We start from the raw sequence: 17469 nt of genomic DNA, 5'->3' as shown, positions 1-17469 counted from the left end.
CTCGTTTCTCCCAGCCCACCTTGTCTGGATCTGTCTCCGATTGGGACTAATCTTTGCTACCAATGCGATCGTACATATCTTCATTGCTGGTAGCTGGTGTCATGTCCGGTCTTGGTGCCGCGACATCAGCCAGAATGCCCTTAGACACACGACAAGAGGCAGCGTTCACCAATCCGGTCCTTTTCCAGGATCTTCCGGATATCGATGTTTTCCGCGTTGGCTCTGTCTACTACTACTCGACATCGACCTTTGCCTTCTCCCCAGGAGCCCCGGTCCTAAAATCTTACGACTTGGTAAATTGGACTCCCATAACGCACAGCGTTCCCGACGTTGCAGATTTTGGAGAGGAATATAAGCTCAATGGCGACAATGACCGCGCCTATGTCAAAGGTGTTTGGGCGAGCTCAATGAGGTATCGCGAGTCCGACGACAAGTTCTACTGGATGGGCTGCATTCAGTCCACTGGCAAGACGTTTCTCTACACGGCTCCAGGTAATGGTGCCGCCGACAACGACGGCGAGAATGACAATTGGGAATGGACTCTCGAAGGTACTATTGACGAGTGCTTCTACGATAATGGAATCTTCTTCGATGATGATGATACCATGTACGTAACGTGGGGCAATCGACAGCTCCGCGTTACTCAACTTTCCGATGATGGGCTAAGCGTCGTGCGGACCGAGACGATTTACGATAGTGGCGATGATTTGTATCTTGAAGGCGCCCATTTGTACAAAACCCGGGGCTACTACTGGGTTTGTCCTACGAAAGTCGCTAGTGGCCAATACATCCTTCGCTCAACTGAGCCGTTTGGCACATACGCGGTCCGGGAGTTCTGGAATAACCTTTCTGGGCCACTCTCCAACGCCGGCTATGCTCACCAGGGCGGTATGGTGGACACTCCCGAAGGCGACTGGCATTATCTTGCCTTTATGGATGCGTATCCCGCCGGCCGCATTTCTGTTCTGGCCCCTATCAAATGGTCTGAGGATGACTGGCCATCAATTGTACTCGATGTCAATGGCGGCTGGGGAGTGACCTATCGAATGCCGGTAAAGACAAACAAGACTGTTCCCGGTGTCGAACGCCTTGATGACTTTTCGGCATCAACCTTGCACCCAGAGTGGGAGTGGAATCACAGCCCTGACTCGGAGTACTTTGTGCTCGGGTCAGGCGGGTTGACTCTCAAGACTGCCTCTGTCGTTGGGGATTTGTTTAATGCACGAAACACTCTTACTCACCGCATTACAGGTCCACGATCTGTAGCGACCTGGCACCTCAATATTAGTGGCCTCACGCAAGGTGATCGTGCTGGTGCAGCCATATTTCGCGACGAATCCGCATATATCGGTGTGCATAAGGATACAAATGGTACAAAAGTCGTGTTTGTCAACGAGATTAATATGAACCAGCAGTGGCAGACTGTCAGCAGAGGCTCGATCGCATTGTCGGGTCCCTCAATAGAGGCGGACGAGATCTGGCTTCGGGTTGACGTTGATGTGACCCCTGCTTTCGGCTTGTCTCCTGTAAGGGAGGCGCATTTCAACTATAGTCTTGACAGAGAGAATTGGAAGCAGCTCGGCACGTTTGTACTCCATAACAGGTGGCAATGGTTCACGGGCTTCCGATTCGCGATCTTTAACTTTGCGACTGTTGAGCTGGGTGGTCAAATAACTGTTAAAAGCTTTCAGAATGCATTAGCCTGAGTAGTTATCAATTATGTCTGAGATGCAGGTTCAGATGCGCCACGTAGGCTTTATCTTATGTCTATCTGTAGAAGAATAGTGTGGCCGCCGGCTGAATGTTGGCTCGGCCGCCGGGGCACTCCCTCCGTTAGCCGAACTGATTGGCAGCTATAATACCAGAGCACCTGCTTTCGCTCTGGCCCTCTTTTATCGGAAACGTTTTAATTACTAGGCGGTCGCTAAGAGAGCAGTAAGGGTGACTTTTCTTCTAGTAATATTCGACAGTAATTGTTGGCGGAGGCCTTCGAAAAGGGAAACGTAGCGGACCATCGGGTAAGCGACCAATTATAACTTCTTACGTGAGGCTCCATGTCGGGAGATCGGATCGGAGGTCGTGGGGGCATGGGTTCGAGATCTCGAATAGCGCGTTGTCTAGACCACGTACATAACTAGATTAGGTTAGCAGGCACGCGATATGCATTGGCATTCATCTGTGGCAAATCTGTCTGAGTTGATGGCTGAGAAAGCTGAGGTTGGGATATCCGACAAGATAAGAACAAATAAGACGCTTGGTTTTAGTCACACTCCAACGTATCACAGAAGATAACGTCCCCAAATCTCACTGGCCAGGTTGGGACGGAAGCCACCGGATTAGAGTTGGGTGGCGATAAAGCTAAGCTGGATCCCTTCTGGCTTATCAATAGGTCTTATGATTTATCGATTGGGGAGATAAGCTTTACAGCGTGTTTCTTTTCGGATATCAATCCCCAGACTCCCCCCATTCATTTCGCGTTATACCGCTTGGCACTTGTTTCCAACAGCTTGGTCTTGGTCTTGGTCTCCAGTGTACTCCTGTCTTGTTGATTGACTTGGTGCTGCGCTTCGCTTTCCCTGTCCTACCCCAAGATGTACTCAGACGGCTCGGACGCTAAGAATGGCTTCGGGGTCACTTCCGACTCCGAACCGGGGCAAGTCGGCCCGGTGAGGCGACGATTTGGATTCAACTTCAGCCTCGAAGTTGACCAGGAACCGAGCTCTTTTGCAAAGTCGAAGAATTTCTCCAATGCAGATTTCGACCCAATCCCACCTTCGAAGCGAACCTGGAATTGGGGTGCCTATGTGGCTTATTGGATGGCAGATGCATGGGCTGTGTCGAACTGGGAAGTTGGTAAGTTTGCTGCGTTATGTATCTACTGCAAGAGCACGAGTTGCTAATGATTCGTGGCGTAGCCTCATCAATGATTGCTGTCGGACTGAGTTGGCGAATGGCAATTGGAGCCTGTGTTCTTGGTAACTTTCTCATGGGCATCGTGATTACAGTCAATGGCAGAATCGGAGCTATTGTGAGTTTGTCTTTTGGTGATACCATGTGGCTCCTCATCGACTGACTGACTGACTTGTTCACAGCTTCACACCCCCTTCCCAGTTCTCTCTCGCATGCCTTTTGGTTACTACTTCAGTTACTTTGTTGTGCTGTCCCGCTGTGTCCTCGCCATTGTTTGGCTCGGGTAAGTGCACCTTGTCCTCTTGATGCTGCAAGGTTCGTGACTGACAGATGTCTTGTAGTGTGCAAACCACGACTGGAGGTCAATGTATGACCGTTCTACTTACCGCCATCTGGCCGAGCTTTGCCAACATCCCGAATCACATTCCAGAATCTGAGGGCATCACCACTGCAGGCATGTGCGGATTTGTGCTCTACTTCCTCCTTCAGCTTCCCTTCTTGTGTATCCCATACACCAAGGTACTACTTCATACACCCTTCGTTAGCTGAACATCAGGCTGACAATTCCAGGTTCAATACTTCTTCGCCTTCAAGAGTATCATCGCTCCGATCGTCTTCCTGGCTGTCTTTGGTGACACATTGCATAAGGCCGGTGGAACAATTAGCCACAGCACTGTGATTTCCAAGGGCACTACCATTCACGGTGCCACTTTGGCATGGGCCTTCTTCAATAGTGAGCGAGGCAGTTCCGGCATTCTCTTTCATCCCCTACTAACTGAATAATTCAGATCTCAACGGAGTCTTGGGTAACTACTCCACGCTCGGTCTCAACATCGCCGACTTTTCGAGATATGCCAACAAGCCCAGCGCTCAAAACGTGCAAGCCATCGTTATCCCCTTCATCTTCAGTACGATTCTGCCTTTTATGCATCCCGTTCAAATTGCTAATTAGTGCCATCAGCCATTGTCGGTCTCCTTGGTATTTTCACCGCAGCTGCTTCCCAATCTGCGTACGGCGAGGTTCTCTGGAACCCGATTGATATCATCAACTTGTGGATGAAATCCGGTTCCTCCGGTGGACGTGCTGCAGCCGCCTTCGCCGCCATTGGCTTGATCATCGTGACGCTTGGTATCAACATTTCCGCCAACTCAATTAGTGCCGCCAACGATTTGATGGCTTTTGCTCCCCGGTATATCAACATCCGACGTGGCCAAATCCTCGCCGCTGTAATTGGTAGCTGGGCCTTTGTTCCGGTAGGTAACTGCAACTTGTATCTTTGTTGCTACAACATCTCAGTCTCTTACGTCCTGAGCTCGTTTCGCGAAATCACTAACTTTTTGCTCTAGTGGAAAATCTTGGCATCGGCTCAAAAGTTTATCGCCTTCCTCAACGGCTACACGATCTTCTTGGGTCCTATGACCTCTATCCTTATGACAGAGTACATCCACCTTAACCTTTGCCTTTTGTAAAGCTGTCTGACTCTAATCCTTCTCCAGTTACTACATTCTCCGCCGCGGCAAAGTCTCGGTCCCAGATATGTACGATTTTCACGGCATCTACCGCTACTCGCAGAAATGGGGATCCAATTGGCGTGCTGTGGTTGCCTTCTTTATCGGCTGCACCCCTCCTCTTCCTGGCTTCATCGATAACATCGTCCAAGCGGGCGGTGGCCATACTGGTGTCTCGCTAGGAGGTCAACACCTGTAAGTCCTACATTCCATCCTTCTCTTGATCATATCAATGCATGCTGACTGAAATATGTGTATAGCTTCTACATCGGTTATGTCTACTCTTTCATATCTGCTGGCGTCTTCTACTATCTCCTCAACCACTTTTTCCCAGCCCCTGAAAGCATGGTGGAGTTTGCTATAACTGGAGAGGATATTATTGCTGCTCAAGACGCTAAGAATTTGGAGAGAAAGCAAGCAGGATTTACAAGTAAGGAGTCTGCTTAGATGAGACCTACGAGTGTAGTAGTCAATATAAGCAGGCCAAGAGCTTAGAAAGGCTTGGAGAATAATGAGATAGAGTGGAGTTTATGCTAAGATTGAAATGATGTGCTTAATAAATGCTTTCTTTCCTTGTCGCCTGAAGAGGCCTATGACAAGAAACCTATTTTCGTCCTGATCAGACGCCATCCGCTTTGTTGCGCTGTTGTTTACCGCCCTCGGGGCTCTTGCTCGGGTGACCGCAGGAGTGAATGCAAATACCTGCAGTTAGGCATGTGGCTTGATAATGACCTCTGTTTCCATGCTCTGTCTCATCTCGCTTACGATAATATGATATTTAAAGTTATCAAGCTCTAAGACCTCTCAAGGCTTTACCTCATATAGATGTTGGTGCAACGTTGTTATGAGTTATACTCCTCCCGTCAACTCTGGCTGAAGAACACATGACGAGAATGTGCAAAGAAGTTATTTATCGATTTTGACTGCTATAATAGAGACACTAGCGGAGAGGGGATCCTGAGTGGGAGAGGTTTCACAGTATCGACGAGGAGGTTGGACTATTGAGGCAATACAACAATTCTACCAGCCTGGCGAGGAAGAGAAACGACAGGGTCCAACAGTATCACAGCTGAGGGAAAGATATCAGCCGAGTTTTAACACAGAAGTACGACAGCACTAGTTTATTTCGCACGTGGGGATTTAAGTTTTAGTCACATAAAGAGCAGATTAATCGGTAATTGGGAGTCGTAATGAAAGTTACATCATTATATAACAATGCTGAAGACAAACTACAGGTTGTATCTAAATGACTTGTTTTCCCGATCTGTCAGGTCCTCTAAGCCGTGGCTGAGGTCAGGACAACCATAGGCTGTATCGCGATGTTTGTTTTCTCGAGCAAGTGCCCATCGAAGTGCAAGGGCAGCAAAGACACAGACTGCAAAGCAGATCATGATCCCAGTAAACGATTCGTCATAACGAGGGGCAAACTTACTATAATAGTTAGCATAAATGCGGTTAGATGTATTCGCAACGGTCAGCCACTTACGCGTCAAACATGAGCGGGCCTATAATATTTCCAAGACAGTAACCCAAGAATGTGGAAGCAGCATACACAGCCTTCTTGGTATGTCCAGCAACATTGGAAGTTCCTAAGCCAATGCACTGAACCCAGGCAGAGGAGAAGAAGTTGACAAGATAGAAGCCAATGATACGTCCTGCCTTGTTAGAGTCTGGGAGTTGCCATATCAAGGAACAACCAAGCATGACAGGTATAGATGCTCCGACGACGACATACAACCTGGAGTTGGGAACATTCTTCCCAATATACCCTGAACCGAGAACACAGATGAAAGCGAGGGCTCCAATGGGAAGATTAAGCAACAGCGAAGTAAACACGTCAAAGCCCATGTCCTTGAATACAATAGTTCCAAAGGTGGTGACAGCGCCGGAACCTGTGCAGGACACGATAGATAGAACCATAATATCCCAAAGGCGATAGTCAAACAAGGCCTCCCGGAACTGGTAGGACTTGAAACGCTTATCCTCAGTCCCGGCATTATTTTCTCGCACTCGCTCTAGGAGAAGATGGCGCTCGGCTTCTGTAAACCCTTTCGCATGCTGAGGGCTATCAGAGAACAGCCACCAGAGGGCAATACCCCAGACCAGAGTAGCAAGCCCGGCGATGATGTACATCCACTGCCACGAGTTGAGGGCGCCTCCCTTGATATGGCCAAGTCCGTAATTGATCAAGGGTGAGATAAGCAGAGATCCTCCGCTGCAGGAATACCACCAACTTGATCGTGCGACCTGCTCCGAGTGGGTGTACCAGAGGCCTACAACGAGCATGAAGATAGGCGAGACACCTGCCTCGATAAGGCCGAGCATAAAACGATTAATCAGGATTCCGGTATAGGAAGTGCATGCTGGCGTGCAAAGTATGACAAAAGACCATAGAATGCAGATGGTGGTGCAGACGATTCGAATCGGGTATCGTTGGGCGAGAAATGAGGCGGGATAAGTACCAGCGATATATCCGAAGTAGAAGATAAGAGATACCCAGGAGTACCTAATGCCAGTGGTGAGTTTCAGATCGTCTCGCAAACCGAAGATGGCCGCCTGGCTAAGGATAGCCTTGTCGTAGTATTGAAGGGCGTAGGTAAAGCAGAGCTTTTGAAGTCAGTCTCAGTGTCAGCTCCAGTCAGTAGGGAGAGTTGACTTGCCACAGGCATCAGCTTCCGATCGATCTTTCGAAGCAACTTTCTGTTCGTCTCTTCATCAAGCTCGACACTGGCTCCAACTACGGAACTCGAAACAGTTTCAAGATTAATGGCAGACGCTTTGCTGTGAACGCTGGCCTTGGAGCTTGCTTCTTGTTCTTGACGTGTCATGGTTGCGATCGAAGGTGGCATAGGTAATGGACAATTCCAGAAGCTTGAAGAGTATGGAAGAAGCAAGGATAATGAAAGAGGGACTGATGTTGCGGGTTTAAGTAATTAATGGCGGATGCCTCGACTGCATCAACCCCAGATTATTTACCCCAGATCCGATCAAACTTCAACTGAACATGCCCCTGTAGTGCACTAAGTTTACCCCACACACCGCTATAAACCCACCAATCCGGCCATACAGTCCAGAGACTCCACCATGATCCGAGCCGGTCGGATATTGAGGTGACTAGTCTGTTCTAGGTATATCCGTGACCGCGGGTTGCCAGTGACCTCGGCCACTGTTCCCCGACCTTGAGTAATGAAGTGAAGGTCGTATCACTTGAACGTTGCCCTAGAAAGGACGCGGAAAAGATACCGTTGTACTTATCTTACGGAAAGCTTTCCTTACCAACATCAACCGTGCGCTTGTAAATCGCTTTCATCGATCAAACACATTTCAAGATGGCTATCATTTCGACATTTTCATCGAGCTTATCCCGGCCATCGTTATTGGCTCTGTCAAGGCAATGCATCGCTGGCCATCAACGTCTTTCTTTCACAAGATATGCTTCTTCCAGCGCACGGTCCAGCCGGCAGGGACATTATCCAATAGGGTACTTTCTGCTGGGACTGGGAGCTGCAGGGAGTTGCATGGCTCTCGCACCATCGGTAGGCATTGATCTATTCCGAGCGCCAGCAGAGGGCACCACTCCCAGGTGGACGGAAAGCAACACGTCACTTATTCCGGTAAAAGCTGTCTATGCAGATAGAGCAACTATGTTCAAGGTAAGCTGATTCCGAAATTCCGCATGTTACCAAACACGGGTTGCTGACTATCCAGGCTGTCGATGAGATACGCCGATTACTTGGTGAAGACGTCGTCAGCGTAGACTTGGATGACATCGATGAGCATGGCTATTCAGAGTGGTCTACGTCAAATACTGACGTACGACCAGTGGCAATTGTGCGGCCACAGACGACAGAGGAGGTCTCAAGCATTGCCCGTATTTGCACCAAGTATAAAGTACCGATGACTCCATACGGGGCTGGATCCAGCGTCGAAGGAAATTTCAGCTCTCCTCATTCTGGGGTATGTCTAGATCTATCTGGCATGGATAAAATCGTGGCGTTTCATCCTGAGGATATGGATATCGTGGTCCAGGCCGGTGTCAATTGGACTAATATGAACGAAGAAATCAAGCATACTGGTCTCTTCCTACCACTTGATCCTAGCCCCACTGCACTGATTGGTGGCATGATAGCTACCAACTGCAGTGGTACCAATGCCATGAGATATGGAACTATGAAGGATTATGTTATCAACCTCACAGTAGTACTCTCAGATGGATCTGTTATAAAAACCCGTCACCGTCCTCGGAAGACATCAGCTGGATACAATCTCACGGCTCTTTTTACCGGGTCTGAGGGGACACTGGGCATAATCACTGAAGCAACGTTGAAGCTAGCTATAATTCCGGAGAACTTCTCTGTTGCAACAGCCACCTTCTCAACCGTTAAGGAGGCGGCGGACGCGGCCTTCAAGATGATGCGACGGGGAATTCCTCTCGCTGCCTTGGAAATGATGGATGATGTTCAAATGAAGGTCATTAACCAGAGCGGCGGAGCAGGCGGAAGACTATGGGATGAGCATCCTACCCTTTTCCTCAAGTAAGTAGCACGCGACTGCTAGTCTTCCGTGACTACGTCCAAATGCTCACCAAAATGTAGATTCTCAGGCTCCCAGAACGCGGTTCAAGACAGCATAAAACAGGCCAAAGAGATTACCAAGTCCAATAGCTGCCGTTCTTTCGAATTTGCCAAAACAGAGGATGAGATGCAATCCCTTTGGTCTGCCAGAAAACAAGCCTTGTGGGCTAGCCTCGCCGTCCGGCCAGAGGGCACCCAGCTCTGGTCCACAGATGTTGCCGTACCTCTCTCTCGAATGGCCGAACTAATTGGTACGTAGCGCCGTGCCTCTGACATTGGTTGTTGGATTGACACAATAACCACAGAAATATCAGAGCAAAAGGCCAGCCAACTAGGACTCTTCAACAGTGTTATGGGACATGTCGGCGATGGCAACTTTCATCAGCTCGTCATGTACAACCCGGATAATAAGCCAGAACGCCAAGCTGTGTCGGATTGCGTGGATGGAATGATGGTGAGAGCACTAGAGATGGAGGGTACAGTATCAGGCGAGCATGGGATCGGATTGGGAAAGAAGGTACTTATGTTCTTGTCTCGAATTGCCTTGTTCCAGCTAACAGACATAAGCATTGCTTACAGAAAGAGCTTGGTCCAGCCACGATAGGTATCATGAAAGCTATTAAAGACACCCTGGATCCCCAGTAAGTACATTACATAAGGAACAGTGTGAGTACTTGCTAAGCCTCTCGTTTAGTTGGCTATTGAATCCGGGTAAGGTGTTTGACTCATGAAAAGATTAACAAAATCAATGCGTTGCAATCGAATGTCTCTACCTACCTAATCATGCCCAAGTGCTAAGAAATAGGAAAACACATATTAGAGCTGGCAGAGAAAGTTAGACATAGGTGCACAGATAATAGAAATGTTCATTTTGAACGGAAAGGTTTATCCAAGATCTAATTAACTACAGCAGCATAGATCTGGTTATGCTCGTCCTAGGCAGAAATGTATATAATTACTGGAAGCGAAAGGCATAAACAAATTGGATTATTCTACAGTAAACTATATAGTTGGCTGCCGCCCATATTGTTAAGCTTTTGGCTGCAAGCAAGAGTAATGAACGACAACACAATTGTCTTTTTTCTCCAATAACTACAAGTATTCCACTGTGAATTGCGGGCCTGATTAGGGCTAGCTTGGGGTGAGCTACAGGGAGCATCACAAGGCCAGTGCGGGGTTGAGGTTCATCAGACCAACTCGGGACAAGCCTCCCCCGGATATTCAGAAAGGCCGGAACCAGGAATTGCATCCGAACGCTGAGGATCCTCCCCTGTCTACCACTAGCCGAATCCCAAGGTATTCGTCTTTCCAGCGGCAGTCAGTCACGAAATTGTTACAGCCCGGAAAGCTGCAGTGACAGGCTCGGATAGCCCAAAAATGACGGATCGCACCGGCAACGACGGTTTGCAGAGCGTGCAGCTTGATTTCGTACCTATCAACCAGGCAAGCTCGCCTCCTGAATCTAAACGGCGCCGCACGTACTTGTCTTGCGAACGTTGTCGTAGGCGCAAGACTCGCTGCGAGCCAGCATCAGACCGGAAGCGGCCGTGTCAGAGATGCTCAGCCGACAATCAGCCCTGTGAGTTCAGAGCATCACGAAGCACCAAGCGAACACTGTCGCTTGCTGCCGAAGACACTGAGTCAGTGTCCAATCACAGTCACACGGGCACCGATATCAGCATCCCAGCTTTGATACCACTTGCGCCTCGAGATGTTCCAGTTCCTCATCTCCATGAAACGGAATACGTCAATGACTTGCCCGTCACCGACTGTTCTCAAGGTCCCACGTCGCCAGCCGCACTCGATGCAAGAGAAAGGATCATTTCTACACACATAAATAATGCATCGGATGCCCTTGACCTTCTCACATTCGCTCTAAGCGGCACCCGCGCCTACAACAACCCTTCTGCTACGCCTAGCCGCGAAAGCCAAGTTCCTTCTACTACCTCCCCGACTGGTATATCAGATACGGCCCTCGGTCAGGACAGAGCATGGAAAACCTTCGCCCTGATCAGAAAGAGGATTGTATCGCAACAAGAAGTGATGGCCTACCTAGGATTCTTCTTCGACCAGTTATGGCCTCTAAAGCCAGTTGTGCCGTCTTACTACCGCGATCGGGCCACTTATGGTCAGCTTATTGCTGAGGAGCCTCTTTTGGTAGTGTGTCTCGTGACGCTCTCCTCGAGGTACTTTCCACTGCCAGGAGGTCATGGCGAGATAAGGTCTGAGCGTATACACTGGCAAGCGTGGAGGATCCTGCAGCGATCCCTCCAGTCCGTCATGTGGGGATCTACGACAACACGTTCTCTTGGAACAATAGCGTCGATGCTACTTCTGATTGACTGGCATGTGAAGGCCATCAACAACCCGTCTAACTTCACAGAAGGAGAAGACGAAGTTAATGATCATACCGATAGCCATGGCTTCAAGCCTTCATCCAACAATATAGACTCACTTACTGGACAGCCACGATATGGGATGGTATCACTAATGGAAAGGCTGAACATTATATCTCCGGCATATCGAAGCAACAAGATGTCATGGTAAGTATATGGCATTCCTGGTTGGCTTATTTAACTTGAAAGATTATACTCATGACTCTGAGATAGGACTCTTCTTTCCAATGCTATTGCTTTGGTACATGAAGGCTGTTGTTTCCAAAACGAATCTTCCAGCTCCAGATCTGCCCCTTCCAGTATGGACTCTGTCAGAAAAGAATGGAATGGCCTTCTCTGTGTGTTCATTTACTTCGCAGATGAAGTTCTCGCGACTCGCTTAGGTCTAGAACCCTTGTTGCCTGAGAAGTCGAGACAAATAGTCAAAGACCGATTTGCAACGACATTCACCGAGTCTTTACCCGACAGCCATCTCTGGGAAGGCTATTATGAACTCTCTATAGAGACTCGAAAGGGAAGGGAATTCTTACTCTCATTGAAATCCCGAGACGGGTCTTTTTCTGATTTAGATCTTGTCCCTCACTTGGAACGACTACGAAGGGCTCTGCAGCGCTGGAAACGGCAGTACTATCATCAAGATGGTTGGTTCCAGGAACGAGATATTATGTCCAAGCTTACAATTCCCAGATATCAATTCTTTATTGAACGCATGTCTTGTCATTGAGTTTTACTACATAAGCTTGTTCTGCTTCGCTCCAGCAGCTCAAGCCATTCAAACTGGTTCCGCCTCCCTGCCTCAAGAAACGCTTCAAACCTTGTCTGAGTTTGAGAATCACGCAACCCAGGCTAGCCATGCACTTTTATCGATAGTAGTTGATTCTCTGAAGCCTTTGGGGCTCATTGAATATCTGCCGGTTCGATGTTGGCTGTTCATCGTTGCTGCAAGCCTTCATCTGCTCAAGGTATATTGCATATTCACACAAAGGAAATCCCTGCAAACCGCTAACAAGCATAACACACTAGTCAACTCTAACAAAAACCAAGAATCTAAGTCGGGCACACCCAAACATCCATCTTCTACACCGCGTCATCAATGTAGTCCATAATGTCTCCCCAGATGATTCGCATATGGCAGTCCAATTCGCCAAATTTCTGGGCATTATGGTACAGATAGCTGTTCCCGCAGCGTCGGGCAGCCTCAATGTAGCATCAAGAGCAACATATGGTGAGGATGGTAACGGTACTGAAAACCAGATAATGGACGGCATCGAGAAAGATGTCTATCCATACACATTTAATGATGTGGCGGTTGAGGGAATAAGTGATTGGAATGCTCTCCTTGATTTAGACTTGGCTCCAGATCTTTTTATGTGGTGGGAGTCTATGCATACCTAATCTAATCTGTTCTTTCAGTGCCGCGCGAGATTATCGTGCGATATTCTATGGCAAGACCCAACTTGGAAAAGAGTAGATGGAAGGGATAAACCAAGGAGGTAGGTAGTACCGGACTATTTTGTACCTAAGAATCTGTTACAGTGGAACCACTCTGGTGACCTCAGACTCGACCAACCGTCACCGAGACGTTATCTCAGATACTTTATCTTAAGAAACACACCAGGTTGGGATCTCCAAGTATTGATACGTTCAAGAAAGACGCTAATAGAGCACAATTATGACCTTATTAATGATGTCGTACTATGGTTTCGTAGTACTAAAATTACCAGTGCCTATAATATCACCATCCTCCTCCTTGCCGCTCTGTGCCCGATCAATGCGGAACTGGCTTGTCTGGAACAAGCGAGGCAGTTTCGTCTCCTCGAATTGAGTGCCCTGGGATATCATCCGAGCCAGCTCCTTGGCTGCCAACCAAATGACAGGCATGCCGTGTCCATTGAAGCCAGCTACGATGAATTGCCCATCTTTTCTGGGAACTTTACCGATGTGTGGATTTGAGTCATATGAGTAACCCATGACGCCAGTCCAGATGTTGCTCACTTTGGCCCCTGTTTCCTCCCAGCCACGGTAGGTTTGCTGCATGTAGTCCTCATAGTAGTCCTTTGCAGAGTCAATAAGCACACTGTCGTCCACATTATCATACCACTGTTCCTTGAATGGCCGGAACAAGGATGAAGCACCACCTACGATGATGCTACCATCATGTCGAGGGATAAAATATGATAGTGTGTTATCCTTGGTGCGGTTGATGTATGAGTTGTTCAATAACGGCGCTGTAGTTCCCTCTGGGACGGTTATACGACAGCAGATGCCCTTACAGGGGATAATGTTTTTGCTATATTCCGGAAGAAGCGCTGAGACATAGGCGTTGTTGGCGTGGATCACCTTTCCTGCTCGCATCTTGCCACGCGGCGTCTCGACGATGAATGAACCGTCACCCGAGGGATCTGGGGTTACGCATGTGACAGGGGTATGTGCCTGGACATTGACGCCTGCGGCGATTAGTTTTCTTGTGAGATGCATCAAGAATTTGAAGGGCCACATGGTCCCAGCCGTAAAGCTTGCGCATGCAACAGCGCCTTTGACACCACAGATCTGTTACATAGATGAGTCAGTCAGTATATAACTCTAGCAACGACCTTGTGCCGCACACAAAGCAATTTGGGCGTTTGGGCTACTTACACCTTCGACTTTGTCGCCTGTATAAAACACAACATCATCCATATACTCAAAGTTGTGAGAGACCATTGATTGGTAGACGGCCTCTGCTTTCTTGGCTGATTCCTCATTGCACCAGACATCAATAGATCTGGTAAGAGTGAAGTCGCAGTCGATCTTCTCCTCATCAATGATCTTCTTAATGGCACGCAGGTTGGCAATCTCAAACTCGGCAATCTCAGCACCAGCGCGCTCGCCGGCTCGATCTATGTAGGTGGGAATATGGCCGTAGAGGTCTGGCCTGCAGTGTCCGCCGTTGCGGCCAGTGGCACCAGAGCAGATACCCCTGGCCTCGAGGATGCAGATAGACGTTGTGCCAGCATCGCGGACGAGGTGGTGCGCTGTGCTGAGGCCTGCGAATCCAGCGCCGATGATGACGATGTCGCTGTAGTCAAGGAGCTGCTCTGAAGAGCGGTGGTCACGCAGCTCAGTCAAATCCTGTGGCAGGTCTTGTTGCCAGAAACATGGCGCGGGGTCCGGCGCGGGCATGCACTTGGGCGTGCCGGCGGTGCGAGATGTGTTGCCGTTTGAGATGGCCATGATTGCGCTATGATGTGATGAAAGTTTGCTTACAGGATCAGGTTCAGTATCTCAAATATGTTATGTATGGAGGTTATCTGACGGCATACACCGTTTTAGTTTAGCTGAACTTTACTTGTTGGCTTGTGCTATCGCGTTCGCTCGGATTTGTCAGACTGGTTGTATATAGCTAGATAGACCGGAGTCGGGGTCTACCGGGCCGGCATTACCCAATCTGGACAAGTCGCTCCGGCTCCGGTGGATAATGCCGCTAACGCTATGTCGCTCACCACGGTGGGAGTACCATAGCATAGCATAGAGAATTGCAGGGCCATACACGTCCAAAGAGTCAAAGACAGCCAATCTGATCTTATCGCGCTTCTCATATCTCCATAGCCGGTCCACCCTGGTCTGATCTACAGCTATCGCCTTAGCCAGAACTTCCCCAGACTTGCCTAGGGTACTAGCCTGCCGGGCCTAGCTACTGATAAGCCGTGGCCAATTGTGGCAGACATAAAAGCGTTTCGTAATACGGGGAAACAAATACTCGAGATCATCCATCCATCTCTCCTACCAGAGAAACAATCTCGAGTTGTCTCAATTCCCTCAACTCTGCTTTGGTTGCTTCTGCAGTAGTCCCGACTCCCAATTCAACCCCTTTCCGTCTTGGCAACAGCCAGATGTCAAGTCACAACACTTCGCCCCAACTTCTGAAAGTCGACGTTATGCCTTCGGAAAAGGAACTCGGCGATCCTGTAACCGATATGCGGCGGGACAGCGATGTCGAGAATATAGCTGGGACGGTCATTGAGTCTCAAGAGCTCAGGCAAGGCTTGCATCAACGACACATCCAGATGATTGCCCTTGCGGGCACAATTGGCACAGGCTTGTTCCTGAGCTCTGGGCGAGCCATTGCCTATGCTGGTCCACTCGGTGCCTTCCTGGCATACCTGATCATTGGCTTGGCTGTTTCGAGTGTCGTCTGCGGTGTTGGCGAGATGGGTGCCCTGGCGCCCCTCAGTGGTGGAGTTATTCGTTACGCCGAGCTCTTCTGCGATCCTGCTCTTGCATTTGCCAACGGATGGAATCAAGTTTACTCATACATGGTCTCTATCCCCGCCGAGATCGTCGCTGCGGCCGTCATCATCGAATACTGGGTCACCATCAACAGCGCCATCTGGATCACCGTGCTCGGCATTCCCATGATTGTTAGTTCGCTGCTGGCTGTGCGCGTCTACGGCGAGCTCGAGTTCGGCTTCTCTATAATCAAGATCATGCTCATTGTTGGTGTCAATATCATGGCTCTGGTCATTACCTGCGGTGGTGGTCCCAAAGGCGACGCCATCGGCTTCGAGTACTGGCATAGCCCATACGGGCCCATGGTTCAGTACCTCGGCATTGCTGGGTCTCTTGGTCGGTTCCTGGGCTTCTGGAAGACGCTGAACAATGCTCTTTACGCCTACTCGGGCATAGAGAACATCACACTGGCTGCGGCTGAGACCAGGGATCCTCGTCGGTCTATCCCTATGGCTGCCAAACGTATCTTTATCCGCATCGGTCTATTCTATGTTGTGACCATATTCATGATCGGCTTGGTCGTCCCGTCCACCGACAAGAAACTGGTACCATGGACAGGAGACGCTTCCATGTCTCCATTTGTCATTGCAGCTCAAAACGCAGGCATCAAGGCTATCCCGTCCATCGTCAACGCTGTCGTGCTCACTTCGGCTTGGTCAGCGGGTAACTCCAACATGCTCGGCGGTTCCAGAATTCTGTACGGAATGGCAGCTCAAGGCCAAGCTCCGTCCATTTTCCTGCGCATCAACAGATTCGGTATCCCCTATGTCGCTGTTTCCCTCTATGGGCTGTTCATGGCCCTGGGATACATGACCCTGTCCGACTCGGCTAGCACAGTCTTCACCTGGCTGCAGGATCTCGTCTCCATCTCTACCCTAGTCAACTGGATCACCATTTGTATCGTCTATCTACGCTTTGTCCACGCCTGCAACAAGCAAGGAATCGATCGTCAAAAGGAGCTCCCTTGGGCCGCTCCTTTCCAGCCTTATACAACCTACGCCTCCCTTGTCTTGTTTATTCTGCTGTTCTTCACTGGTGGCTATACGACCTTTCTCCATGGGCATTGGGAGATCGAGACGTTTATTTCAAACTACTTCAATTTGCCTTTCGTACTCATTACGTATTTCGGCTATAAGCTGTGGTTCAAGACCAAGATCATTCCATTGGAAGACGTTCAGCTTCGTCATTTGATCGATCGTTACCAGAGTGAGCCAAGGGTGGAGCCAAAGCCCAAGCGAGGACTGGCAAAACTGAACTTTTTGTGGTCTTGAGCGTTTGGGAATAGCGGGATAGCTTTGCGGGGTTTCTGCTGTATCTGGCTGAAGACACGTGGAGATCTGATGTACGTAGTGTAGTTATTATTTATTATTATTAAAACGCTTTTATAACCTACCCTATAACTCATAAGCTATATTTCAAGATTGTTTTTGTGGGATTTAGTGTAATGTGTATGTATAAGACTTGTAAATTGCATTCTCTATAATACTAGGAATACGGTTGAGTATAAGACAGCGAAACCCATCGATGCGGCGCAACAAAGGCGTAGAATGATCAGTCGGTCATTCTAAAATAAATCTACACTTTGTGGGGAAGTGGGACATGTGGGAAACGCCGAGAGTGTGCTGCAGATTCCCGCGTGTCAGTCAGCCGGCTAAGTAGCTTGGCTGCAGCTACTCCGCACTACAGTACATTCAAACCTCGAATATCTAATCTAGGTATGCTCTATTGGGACTGAATCTTTAGAGAGGGATTATAAAACTTACTTTATCTATCTAGAATAATTCACTTAATGTTTACTAGTTTAAAACATA

At 48.9% G+C, this 17469-nt stretch overlaps 6 protein-coding genes across 6 annotated transcripts; 4 read left to right on the top strand and 2 right to left on the bottom strand.

Moving 5' to 3' along the window:
• Positions 1–62: 62 nt before the first annotated feature.
• On the top strand, positions 63–1706 carry FSUBG_11369 (xylosidase glycosyl hydrolase; the record flags this gene model as incomplete). Its single annotated transcript, XM_036676044.1, has 1 exon — positions 63–1706. The coding sequence occupies one exon, from the start codon at positions 63–65 to the stop codon at positions 1704–1706; it is 1644 nt and encodes a 547-aa protein (XP_036533172.1).
• Positions 1707–2591: 885 nt separating this feature from the next.
• Positions 2592–4866, top strand: FSUBG_11368 (uracil permease; the record flags this gene model as incomplete). Its single annotated transcript, XM_036676043.1, has 10 exons — positions 2592–2853; positions 2916–3028; positions 3093–3193; positions 3252–3429; positions 3481–3643; positions 3699–3818; positions 3872–4164; positions 4258–4349; positions 4408–4614; positions 4680–4866. The coding sequence occupies 10 exons, from the start codon at positions 2592–2594 to the stop codon at positions 4864–4866; spliced, it is 1716 nt and encodes a 571-aa protein (XP_036533171.1).
• A 782-nt stretch (positions 4867–5648) lies between these two features.
• Positions 5649–7247, bottom strand: FSUBG_11367 (allantoate permease; the record flags this gene model as incomplete). Its single annotated transcript, XM_036676042.1, has 3 exons — positions 5649–5850; positions 5906–7026; positions 7083–7247. The coding sequence occupies 3 exons, from the start codon at positions 7245–7247 to the stop codon at positions 5649–5651; spliced, it is 1488 nt and encodes a 495-aa protein (XP_036533170.1).
• Positions 7248–8063: 816 nt separating this feature from the next.
• FSUBG_11366 (d-lactate dehydrogenase (cytochrome)) lies at positions 8064–12113 on the top strand (the record flags this gene model as incomplete). The annotated part of the gene is made up of 8 exons (XM_036676041.1): positions 8064–8072; positions 8128–8954; positions 9015–9244; positions 9299–9510; positions 9573–9634; positions 9688–9704; positions 10333–11536; positions 11603–12113. 8 exons carry the CDS (start codon positions 8064–8066, stop codon positions 12111–12113), a joined length of 3072 nt encoding a protein of 1023 aa, XP_036533169.1.
• Positions 12114–13084: 971 nt separating this feature from the next.
• On the bottom strand, positions 13085–14602 carry FSUBG_11365 (FAD dependent oxidoreductase superfamily; the record flags this gene model as incomplete). Its single annotated transcript, XM_036676040.1, has 2 exons — positions 13085–13939; positions 14027–14602. 2 exons carry the CDS (start codon positions 14600–14602, stop codon positions 13085–13087), a joined length of 1431 nt encoding a protein of 476 aa, XP_036533168.1.
• Positions 14603–15261: 659 nt separating this feature from the next.
• FSUBG_11364 (dicarboxylic amino acid permease) lies at positions 15262–16929 on the top strand (the record flags this gene model as incomplete). The annotated part of the gene is made up of 1 exon (XM_036676039.1): positions 15262–16929. One exon carries the CDS (start codon positions 15262–15264, stop codon positions 16927–16929), a length of 1668 nt encoding a protein of 555 aa, XP_036533167.1.
• Positions 16930–17469: the final 540 nt, after the last annotated feature.

The sequence above is a fragment of the Fusarium subglutinans genome, assembly GCF_013396075.1.
Source record: "Fusarium subglutinans strain NRRL 66333 chromosome Unknown NRRL66333_c0000214, whole genome shotgun sequence".
NCBI classification, from domain to species: domain Eukaryota; kingdom Fungi; phylum Ascomycota; class Sordariomycetes; order Hypocreales; family Nectriaceae; genus Fusarium; species Fusarium subglutinans.
Note: the sequence above shows the minus strand (reverse complement) of the source record. Positions and strands in the feature narration are given on the sequence as shown.